The 12,359-nt window shown below is 43.5% G+C and overlaps 1 protein-coding gene across 2 annotated transcripts in view; it reads right to left on the bottom strand.

Annotated features, from left to right (window-relative positions):
• jade3 (jade family PHD finger 3) overlaps positions 1–12,013 on the bottom strand; it is a 36,038-nt gene extending 24,025 nt beyond the window's left edge. The window contains exons 1-5 of one of the 2 annotated variants that reach the window (XM_056276143.1): positions 11,863–12,013; positions 7,894–7,962; positions 7,719–7,778; positions 7,533–7,615; positions 7,256–7,413 (exon numbers count right to left, since the gene is read on the bottom strand). In XM_056276143.1, coding sequence (XP_056132118.1) covers positions 7,256–7,413; positions 7,533–7,615; positions 7,719–7,767 — 290 coding nt within the window. In that variant the 5' untranslated portion in view covers positions 7,768–7,778; positions 7,894–7,962; positions 11,863–12,013. Of the gene's footprint in view, positions 1–7,255; positions 7,414–7,532; positions 7,616–7,718; positions 7,779–7,893; positions 7,987–11,862 lie in introns of both variants that reach the window. The other variant, XM_056276142.1, reaches the window with a different exon arrangement.
• Between the last annotated feature and the right edge of the window lie 346 nt (positions 12,014–12,359).

Raw genomic sequence — 12,359 nt, 5'->3', positions numbered from 1 at the left:
GGACTATATCTTATGTAGGAGAGCATGATCTGAAAGGGACTGAAGACTGCAAGGTGGTGACAGGGGAGAACATAGCTAGGCAGCATCGGATGGTGGTCTATAGGATGACTTTGGAGATCAAGAAGAGGAAGCAAGTGAAGGCAGAGCCAAGGATCAAATGGTGGAAGTTGAAGAAGGAAGACTGTTGTGTGGAGTTCAGGGGGGAGTTAAGACAGGCACTGGATGGTAGTGAAGGGTTGCCAGATGGCACTGCAGAAATAGTGAGGGAGACAGCTAGGAAGGTACTTGGTGTGTCATCTAGACAGAGGAAGGAGGACAAGGAGACTTGGCTGTAGAATCAGGAAGTACAGCAAAGAATACAGAGGAAGAGGTTGGCAAAGTAGAAGTGGGATAGTCAGAGAGGTGAAGAAAGTAGACAGGAGTACAAGGAGATGTGGCATAAAGTGAAAAGAGGTGGCGAAGGCAAAGGAAAAGGTGTATGGTGAGTTGTATGAGAGGCTGGACATTAAGGAAGGAGAAAAAGACTTGTACTGATTTGTTAGACAGAAGGACGAAGCTGGGAAGGATGTGCAGTAGGTTGATCAAGGATAGAAATGGAAATATGCTAACAAGCAAGGAGAGTGTGTTGAGAAGGTGGAAGGAGTAGTTTGAGGGGCTGATGAATGAAGAACATGAGAAAGAAGGTTAGATGATGTGGGGTTAGTGAATTAGAGAGTGCGCTGGATTAGCAAGGAGGAAGTGAGGGCAACTATGAAGTGAATGAAGACTGGAAGGCAGTTGGTCCAGATGACATACCAGTAGAGGCATGGAGGTGTTTAGGAGAGATGGCAGTGGAGTTTTTAACTAGAGTGTTTAACACAATCTTGGAAAGTAAAAGGATGTCCAAGAGTGGAGAAGCAGCATACTGGTACCGATTTTCAAGAATAAGGGCGATGTGCAAAACTGTAGCAACTACAGAGGTATAAAGTTGATCAGCCACACCATGAAGTTATGGGAAAGAGTAATAGAAGCTAGGTTAAGAGGAGAGGTGATGATTAGCGAGCAGCAGTATGGTTTCGTGCCACGAAAGAGCACTACAGATGCAATGTTTGCTTTGAGAATGTTGATGGAGAAGGTCGGAAGGAGTTACATTGTGTCTTAGTGGATTTAAAGAAAGCATATGACAGGGTGCCGAGAGAGGACATGTGCGGTATTGTATGAGGAAGTCGGAAGTGTCAGAGAAGTATGTAAGAGTGGTGCAGGATATGTATGAGGGCAGTGTGATAGTGGTGAAGTGTGCAGTTGGAATGACGGATGGGTTCAAGGTGGATGTGAGATTACATCAAGGATCGGCTCTGAGCCATTTCTTGTTTGCAATGGTGACGGACAGGTTGATGGACGAGATCAGGCAGGAGTCTCCGTGGACTATGAAGTTCGCAGATGACATTGTGATCTGTTGCGAGAGTAGGGTGCAGGTTGAGGAGAGCCTGGAGAGGTGGAGGTATGCACTGGAGAGAAGAGGAATGAAAGTCAGTAGGAGCAAGACGGAATACAAGTATGTGAACGAGAGGGAGGACAGCGGAATGGTGAGGATGCAAGAGTAGAGGTGACAAAGGAGGATCAGTTTAAGGACAGCGGAATGGTGAGGATGCAAGAGTAGAGGTGACAAAGGCATTTGAGTTTAAATACTTGGGGTCCACTGTTTAAAGTAACGGGGACTGCGGAAGAAAGGTGAAGAACAGAGTGCAGGCAGTGTGGAGTGGGTGGAGAAGAGTGTCAGGAGTGATTTGTGACAGAAAGGTACCAGCAAAGTTAAAGGGAAGGTTTACAAGATGGTAGTGAGACCAAGATGTTAGTGACACTAGTTACATGGCTTGGAGACAGTGGCACTGACAAAAAGACAGGAGATGGAGCTGGAGGTGGCAGAGTTGAAGATGCAAAGATTTTCATTTGGAGTGACAAAGAAGGACAGGATCAGGAACGAGTATATTAGAGGGACAGCTCAGGTTGGACAGTTTGGAGACAAAGTAAAAGAGGCAAGATTGAGATTGTTTGGACATGTGCGGAAGAGATGTGCTGGATATATTCGGAGAAGGATTATGAATATGGAGCTGCCAGGAAAGAGGAAAAGAGGAAGGCCAAAGAGGAGGTTCATGGATGTGGTGAGGGAAGACATGCAAGTGGCTGGTATGATAGAGGAAGATGCAGAGGACAGGAAGAGGTGGAAACGGATGATCCGCTGTGGCGACTCCTAACAGAAACAGCTGGAAGTAGTAGTAGTAGTCTGATTCCCCTCAAGTATCTTCATAAACTTCAACTGGTCCAAAATTCAGCTGCCCGTATCATTACCAGAACTCCTTCCATAGATCATATCACTCCTGTTCTTCAGAAACTCCATTGGCTCCCTGTTAAATACCGTATTGACTTCAAGATCCTGCTTCTCAACTTTAAGGCCCTTAATAACCTAGCTCCTTCATATCTTTCTGAACTCCTTCATATCCACACACCCTCTCACACTCTCAGATCCTCTTCTGCTCTCCAACTCACTACACCATTGGCCGGCTTGACTACCATGGGGTCTAGAGCCTTCAGTCATTCTGCCCCCCACCTATGGAACTCTCTCCCACAAGACATTCGCAACGTTGACTCTCTTTCAACCTTCAAATCCCATCTCAAAATGTACCCTTTCAAACTGCCATATTCAGTCTGATCCACGCTTCATTGAGTTTTGTGCTGATTATGATTTTATACTTACTGTTGTATTAACTTTTTATTGTCTACCCTGCTTTGTTTTGATTTTATGCCGCCTGATACAGTGCTGCTTGTTTTTTTTTAACTGTGTTCTGTAAGGCGTCCTTGAGTGCTCTGAAAGGCGCCCACAAATAAAATGTATTATTATTATTATTCACACACTCAGCTCCCTGGTATATTCCTGAACTCCATCAAACGAAATCCCTTAAGTGCCAGCTTGAAAGACTTTGCAAGAAAACTGGTTTAACGGTGCATTTCCAAGCGTATACAGACTACCTTCAACAATACAAAGACGCTGTCATCACAGCCTGTCCACCTACTACTCACACCTCTTACATTCTGGCTCCACCAACCCCAAGGCTACACTTTCCACAATAAACAAACTTCCCAAACCCAGTGACAATTCCCCCAATTCCTTCACCGTTAACAAGTACAACTCTTTCCTTTCATGTTTACAAATTAAACTTTACACCATCTACAGCAACCTGACCCCCCACCACCACCACCACCCGTCCACTCACTCACCATCCGTCCACTCACTACTCAGCCCCTGTCAAAAAGTTCCTTCCAGTATCCCCAATAGGGTTGTCCAACTTTATGGTAGGAATGAGAAGCTCCACTTGTGTTCTGGATCCCATCTCATCCAATCTTGTTAAGGACTGTCTCCCTGCTATCTCCTCACTCATCACAGAAATCATTAACTCCTTCTTCACCTGTGGTTCAGTCCCCCAAACTGGCTGCTGTCACCCCCACCCTCAAAAAATCTGGACTCAACCTTGATATAATGAGCAATTTCTGGCCTATTTCCAATCTCCCCTTTCTGTCAAAAATACTGGAACGTGTTGTCACCTCCCAACTCAAAGCTCACCACATCTCCATTAACCTGTTCGAACCATTTCAATCTGGTTTCCGCTCACAGCAGAGCACAGAAACAGCTCTCCTTAAAGTCACTAACAACCTCCTTCTCTCCACAGACTCTGGCCACCTCTGCATTCTCATCCTCCTTGCACTCACTGCAGCTTTTGACACCATCAGTCACACCATTCTTCTCTCCTGCCTTGAATCCTCCCTCAACATCGCCGATATTGCCCTCCTGATCCGTTTATTGGTCCACTTCATTCAAACATCAAACCTACTGCTAAAAATCTTGGTATCATCTTTGACTGGAATATGCCTTTCGATCACCATGTTACTAAGCTTGTCCAATCCTGTTTCCTTCAGCTAAGAAATATTGCAAAAATCAGAAATATTTTTTCTTTTAAGGATATCAAAACATTAATTCACACTTTCATTTTCTCCCATCTAGATTACTGTAACTCCCTCTACTCTGGCCTCAACCAAGCTACTTTAAATCGTCTACAGTTGGTTCAGAATGCAGCTGCTAGACTACTAACTAGAACTAGTCGTAGGTCCTATATTACCCCTACTCTTGTATCCCTCCATTGGCTTCCCATAAATTCAGAATAAACTATAAGATCTTATTGATTACATTTAAAGCACTGCATGATCTTGCCTCCAGTTACATTTCTGATCTTCTCATTCCTCATTCCACTTCCCGACCATTCTGATCCTCAAACTTTAGTCTTTTATCCATCCCTCACTCCAATCGCAAAACAAAAGGTGACCGCGCCTTTGCAGTTTTAGCCCCAAGCCTCTGGAATAATCTTTCCCAATCGATTAGATTCGCTGAATCTTTGGACTGTTTTAAGCGGCTTCTAAAAACCCATCTTTTCAGGCAAGCCTTTTTATAGATCCCCAAACATTCCCTCTGTTTTGTTTCATTTTAGCTTGGTCTGTTACTCCCTATGCCATTCATTCAATTTATGTACTTATTCGTATTTTGTGTATTGCATGTAAAGCATTTTGTAACTATGTTTTTCAAAGTGCTATATAAATAAAATTTTGCTTGCTTGCTCTTCTGGTTAAAGTCATATCTCACAAACAAACAACAGTTCATCAGCATCAACAACTGCACCTCCTCCACCGCTCCTCTGTCCCAAGGCGTCCCCCCAGGGTTCAGTGCTTGGTCCTCTCCTGTTCGTCCTTTACATACTCCCCCCCTAGTAACATCATATGTTGTCATGGTCTCCACTTCCACTGTTACACCAATGACGTCCAGCTCTACATGTCCACTAAATACATCACCACTACAATTTACCCCAATTTACTCAATGAAATTAAATCATGGATGGAAGCCAACTTCTTCAAACTAACGTGATAAATCTGTCATGATCATCATCGGTCCGAAATCCTTACCAAAACCACTCACAACTTCTGCCTTACCATTGATAACGCCACTCTGTCTCCCTCCCCACACATCTGCAACCTTGGAATCATTTGACAGCAACCTCTCCTTTGAACATCACATCAATCAAATCATCAGAGGTACCTTTTTCCACCTAAAAAATAGCTCTTCTCCACCCATCACTCTCCTCTGCTGCCAAAACCTTGAGCCATGCCTTCATCATATCCAAAACTGACTACTGAAATAGCATTCTCGATGGCTCGTCATCCAGTCTTAAACAAACTCCAGTACATCCAGAACTCTGCTGCCCACCTGCTCACATGACCACATCATCCCTGTCCCCCAGAACCTCCACTGGCTCCCTGTCCCACAACAGATCCAATTCAAAGTCCTTCTCCTGACTCACAAAGCCCTCCATACCCAGCCCCCTCCTACCACACCGACATGTTCCACTACCATACTCCTTCCTGCAGCCTTCGCTCCTCCGACACCAACCTCCTGTCTCCACCACACAGGATCATGCACCAGACCCAGGGCGACAGAGCCTTCTCCACTGCTGCCCCCTCCCTCCCCAAACAATTCAGAGACTGCACTGATTTGTCCATATTCAAATCATTAATCAAGCCTTACCTCTTCAATATTGCTCTTAATGTGTGATTAATGTTTTGTGTCTGATGTTTTTGGCGTGTTGCTTTCGTTTATTCTAACATATGTAAAAGGTCTTTGAGTACTTTGAAAAGCTCTGCACAAATAAAATGCATTATATTATTATTATTATCCAAAGGAGTTGAATCAAGTGCAACTGGACTTGGTATATATCCGTGAAGACGTTTCGCCTCTCATCCAAGAAGCTTCCTCAATTCGCGCCTTTCTGACTAGACCAAGCTAGCCTGACTGGCTGGTGATGAGACTCAAAATGTATCTTCTTTGGAGTCGTTGTCAGAGCTATAGATGTCCATGGCTCTTTGTGTTCCGATGTTTACCAACGCCTGTCGCTAACAGAGCCATAGATATGAGTGGCTGTTTTGTGTACCGATGTTTGGCCGCACCCGTCGTTATCGGAGCTATTGATATGCATGGCTCTCCTGTGCTCCGATGTCCAGCCGCGCCCGTCGCCATCAGAGCTATAGATTTGCATTTGTTTAGCAGCGGCAGTCGTTGGGGGTGTTAGTTTCGACTTCATGATTAAATTCTCCTGAGTTTCATTCATTATTCATTATTAAATTCTCCTGAGTTTTGGAGAATTTTCAACAAACACCGCATCCCGGTATACTTCAAACCCAGCAACACACTCCGACAAAGACTGGTTCATCCCAAAGACCGTGTACCACACACCCAAAAATGCAGTCTGGTGTATGCTGTACAATGCAATGAGGATTGCACTGACCTATACATAGGAGAAACCAAACAACCACTACACAAACAGATGGCCCAACACAGAAGGCCAAACTCCTCAGGACAAGACTCAGCAGTCTATCTACATCTAAAGGAGAAGACACACTCCTTCGAGGACAGCAACGTACACATTTTGGACAGAGAAGATAGATGGTGTGAAAGAGGGGTGAAGGAAGCCATCTATGTGAACTGGAAAAACCATCCCTCAACAGAGGAGGAGGTCTGCGACACCACCTATCTCCCACTTACAATGCCGTCCTTTCATCTCTACCCAGGAGACTCAAGAAGCCTAGCCTCCAAGAACAACAGTCAGTCACTAACGGCTCCAACGATTCTCATGACCACTGAATAATGAAGTCGAAAGTAACACCCCTAACGACCGTCGCTGCTAAACAAATGCAAATCAATAGCTCTGATGGCGACGGGCGCGGCTGGACATCGGAGCACAGGAGAGCCACGCATATCAATAGCTCCGATAACGACGGGCGCGGCCAAACATCGGTACACAAAACAGCCACTCATATCTATGGCTGTGTTAGCGACGGGCGTTGGGAAACATCGGAACACAAAGCCATGGACATCTATAGCTCTGACGACGACTCCAAAGAGGATAAATTCTGAGTCTCATCACCAGCCAGTCAGACTAGCTTGGTCTAGTCAGAAAGGCACGAACTGAGGAAGCCTCTTGGATGAGAGGCGAAACGTCTTCACGGATAAATACCAAGTCCAGTTGCACTTGATTCAACTCCTTTGGATAACCATGACCTGGATGAATGAGAACATTCACAGACATTATTATTATTGTTATTATCATTATGGACAAATATTTTTCGTCACGGTTTCCGTTGACCAAATCAACACTGTTCAAAAGGGGTCAGATGTTACCTGACTGAAGGCTGTGGGATGGTGTCTGGACTTGCGAGTACTTGAACTCCTTTCTCCCATTCCTGCCTCCAGGTATCTGCCAGTAAGTAATAGTCCTCTGGAGAGACATGGTGGGAGTCCGGTAGCTTCATAGCACTGATCAGGTCTTTTCTGAACACCTGTCGGACAGGCCAAAGGTCAAATATTAGAAAAGACCAGCTTTAACGTTTAACATAGTTTCTTTTAATCAACCCTCAGCATGGAATCTGATGGTGCAATTAAGGGAGGCCTTGCTTACTTCTGCCGGTTTCTTTGGGTTGGACGCAGGGGTTCCAGGTTTGCTTCCATACTTGTTGGAAGAACAGAAGGAGGTTGACGGACCTAAATATAGAGGCAAGGTGCATTATAAAAAGAAAGGGTGTGTGTGTGTTTGTAAAACAGAGGTCTGTTCAGTTGAAGGAGTACTTTCAGACAAGCCACTTACTCTCATTGTCAGAACTGTCACTGCTGCTTGAGGACCTATGACGTTTCATCCTGAAGCATCCTGCAAGGGAGGAAAAGAAGAACAAGTCAGGAAGAAGAACAAGTCATTTTTTGCTTCTTCTTGACCACCATAGACAAAGAGTGACCTCAATCTGCACAAAAAATTAGCTACTCACCATAAATTCAAAGTTGACAAGCATGCTAGTGGACTCCTCTGATAAACCCTAAATAGCCTCTTCTTATACCTGGATATCAGACATGATGTCAGTCTATAAAGTAGATGAGATACAACACCATCAGAAACAATGGATATAAGTCCGGACGGATGGATATAAGCAACTGATGGATATCACAGAGTTAGCAGCATAGATAGTGTCTGAGAAAGTGTCTCAATGATTTGTTCTGTTTCTGCGGCTGGCGGCTCCCGTTGTTAAATCCTCGGTTAGCTTTAAGCTTTGGCTAGGAAGCTTAATGTCATGTAATGTCATGTAAACACATATGACACAAAACTCCCAAAAGTCAGTCATAAGAATGATACATCACTGAACAGACAGAATTACTTTCAGAGCAGACAGGTTGAGGATGCCAGAGTAGGACTGCAATATTAAAAATAAATAAATAAAAATATTACATTCACACATACAACTCGCTCTCATAAACAGTAGACCGTCTCAATCCCCCAGAACCCAGAAGCCCGTGATACAGTGTGCTGTTTCAACAGACAGGGTGTGTCTCACATTCCCCACGAGGGCCAGTGCAATAGAAGGGGGAAAGGGAAAAAAAAAACTGGAACCCATTTCACACCAAAGCTTGACCAAAGCATACAAAATGGTTGAGGCTCAAGAGAGTTTTATAAATGAAGTTAAATGAATAAAATGTATCCAATGAATCTTATAAATATAATCATACAGTTCACAGGTGAGTGAAACTGACCAAACGTACCACCCAGCGTGCTCTCCGTAAAGGCTCTAAAGAGTGGAAGCAGCTTACGTGCAGCTTGGCCACAGCAGCACCTTGCTCTGTCAGTCAGTGACAAAGCACTGGCATTACCTACCACTGAAAACTAAAAGGCTAACAATACCTGAGTTTTCCATCTGACTCACCAGCATGAAGAAAATAAAGCTCCAGCTATTGAGGCTTCATTTTTATGAGACTGGCATTATCTTGAGCCATGTTTAACAACAGAAGAAAACAAACATACCTTGTTGAGTGTAACTAAGACCGACTAAGATCTGCCATCCAGCAGCTATTCATTGCATAAAAACTTTTTTTGCATTTGTTTATATTAAGGAACATCATATAAGATGCTTAACAACAAATCTATCAACAGAATTGTTTCATTTTGCTTTTACATACACAAAGAGCAAAAGAACAAAAATATATGTATATACAACATGAAATGGATACAATTAAAGGATAAAACAAAACAAATCAGCAACTTGCTGTCAGATGCCACAATAGCTTAAACACAGCAAATGCAATTTTCACACATTGCAATCGATATAACCAACAGTATTAAAAAATAACAGAAAAGTTAGGTTGAGAGAGAACTTTGCTGTAGGCCTGCATGTGGAGGAGACAAGCTAATCAGGCCATCTGGTAAAACTGATAAGGTTTCCAAATTCCATGACAAATCTCTATATGCCTTTAGATCTAGTACACAATCTTTCCATTGGCAAGTTCCTGAATAATTCCCAATACCACTGAGTGACAGTTGGTGGCTTATCAAAAATCCAATTAAAACGTATACATTTTCATGCTATAACAAGCAGCTTTCTGAGAAGCTAACATTTAGAAGAATTGAGATGGAGGTTACTGTACGAATGACTGAGCAGAAACAGACTAGGATTTTTTGAGATTGTAGTTTGTAAAATTGTATTTAGCTGTTTGGTTATTAGAGACCAAAATTTACTTATTTTGGGACATTTCCATAGACAATGAATGAATGTATTCATTTCTACTTTGCACTTTTGAGCAGAGGGGAGATTTCTTTGATTTTTTTGTTTTGTTTTTAATTTTGATATGCTCTTGATCTCCATAGGGAAATTACGCTCTGCATTTAACCCATCCTAGCTGTATTGCTAGGAGCACTGGGCAGCCGCCGTGCAGCACCCGGGGACCAACTCCAGGTCTTCTTGCCATGATGCCCCGGTCAATGGCAGACAGGGGTATTAACCTATCATGCATGTCTTTTTGATGGTGGGGGAAACCAGAGCACCCGGAGAAAACCCACCACAGACAGGGAGAACATGCAAACTCCACAGAGGACAACCTGGGATGACCCCCAAGTTTGGACAACCCCAGGGTTCAAACCCAGGACCTTCTTGCTGTGAGGAGTCAGCGCTAACCACTGCGCCACCGTGCCGCCCAAGATCCGGTGGGGTCAAATTTATGAAGAATATATGGTGTTCTATGCCATCTATGTAAAACTTTGTACTGATTCCTTCAGTCTGTTGCAGTCGAATGTCCTACTACAAAACAGAACACAGTCTGCTCAATCGCCTCTCTGTATTCTGTATAAAAACGTCAAAAATAAATCCCTGAAGAAATAACATTCTATCTTCCTGGCCTGCCCTGCAATGGACTGGTGACCTGTGTCCAGGGTGTTTCCCCGGCTTCCGCCCAATGAGTGCTGGGATAGGCTCCAGCACCCTGCGACCCTAATTAGGACAAGTGGCTTGGAAAATTAATGAATAAAATGAATCTTCCTGCCAATTAAAGTCTATCCCTTCTTGACTGAAAAGGACTCAATTTAGAGTAAAATGACAAAAACATCAATGTGTGTGAACAGGGATCTCCGACAAAGGTCACTGGTGCAGGGCCTTCTAGCGTTGTGAGTGTATTTATATATATATATAAATATATATATATATAATTTATTTATTTATTGGCATGTTCTGCCTTTATGAGATAGTGATGGTTGAGAGAAACACGAGGGGCAGGGGAGAGAGAGGGGATGACATGCAGCAATGGGCCTGGGCCGGATTTGAACCCAGGCCGCTACTGTAAGGACTCAGCCTTATGAGGTACGCACTCTACAAAGTGAGCCACCGGGGCGCCCCCTATTGTATTTCAACTTATCTGTTAAGTCTGCTTATGATGCCCAGGTTGAGCAAGCTTGAGAGATTGGATAGATGGATAAATGGACAGATACATAGGTAGATAGTGTGCAAGATGTGATTTTGATAGCCGAATGGGGAACTGATGAACGCAAACAGAATAGACTTGTGTTTAAAAAGATCCAAACTATGGAGGATACACCAACTACTATTATCCCGTACTTACACGGTGTTCACCATTTGTGTAAATTAGTGCCCCCAAAACGGAGGTCTAGTCTTCGCTCCATTATTCCATCTTTTATCCTGACAAGCTTTTAAAAGCTTAGCCACATCTCAGATCAGTCAAGTATCAATACACTTACGTCTTTCCGTATGCTACAAACCTGAGGTAACGGTGAGCATGTAGAACTCAGCGGTTTCCCACGGGACAGACAATGGCAAGACAACGTGTCGTGAGAACAGGACGTGGTTAACGGATGTTCACACGGTCTGTGGTATTGGATAACTCGCATTACTGTACTCCCGTAACCCTCAATTCAAACTGAACAGTGACACGGAGTCGTACTCTTAATTGTTAACGTTTTAGCCCCGTTCAAGCGTTTTGTTTTGTTTTTTACATACCGCTTGCCAGATATGCCGTAACCTTTTTTTATACCAGTGTCTGGTTGCCAGTTCACCAAAATCACCGGTTTAAAGAGGGTAAAAACGGAGAACACAAACAAACAATATCGTTAACATGCTCCGTTGTGAAGTGCCTTGGCGCCAAACGCGGGCCTTTAGCAGGGAGACGGCAGGAGGAACCAAACATGGGCGCCACCATACAAATATGTCACTTCCTCGGGCTCCGGGCGAAACATTACTTAAATAAATGGAAAACTTCGTCACGACACCTTAGTGTTTATCACATTTAAGTGTTCCTATGACTTTCCCTTGTGACCAGTAACGCCGCAGATGATGAACCGATAAAAATAAAACGGAGAGGGAGGAAGGTAGAGAGGAAGCAGGCCTCATGGCCTGGGTAAACCATCTAAGGGCCAGTCCTTGGCAAATTGAACACACGAACAGATCTGTTCAAATTTCACGTACCTTACCTTTGCGTAATATTGCACGGCTTGTTCCACCTAGCTGTTGTAAAGCATCCTCCAAAATGGGTATTTTTTTTTTAAATGAGGGCAGCGATATATATTGATTAAATGTTTTTTTTATTCTACCACACAAGGAATTTCAAGGGTTGCAATCCCTCCACCACGGCACAACAGCTCTATTGTACCGCGCCCGCCGCCGGGTCCTAAACTCCGCCCGCACTGCATTTTGTAGAATGGCGTACACTGCTAACTGGAAATAAACCTTGACATTAGTGCACCAAAAAACGGTCAAAACAAATGAGTCTGAGATAAAGTTTAGTATTAAATTTGACAAATTTGTATTCTTAGCCTACCAAACCTGCATCAGTAAATAGTAAACATTCATTAATAAAAAATACATCACAATCCCTAGGTATTTTTCCATCAAAGGCAGCAGTTTGACAATCTAGATTCATGTTAAAATAATGTTTTTAAGCTTTTCATTATTTTAAGTAAAAC

Source organism: Lampris incognitus, chromosome 3 (genome assembly GCF_029633865.1).
Source record: "Lampris incognitus isolate fLamInc1 chromosome 3, fLamInc1.hap2, whole genome shotgun sequence".
NCBI classification, from domain to species: domain Eukaryota; kingdom Metazoa; phylum Chordata; class Actinopteri; order Lampriformes; family Lampridae; genus Lampris; species Lampris incognitus.
Note: the sequence above shows the minus strand (reverse complement) of the source record. Positions and strands in the feature narration are given on the sequence as shown.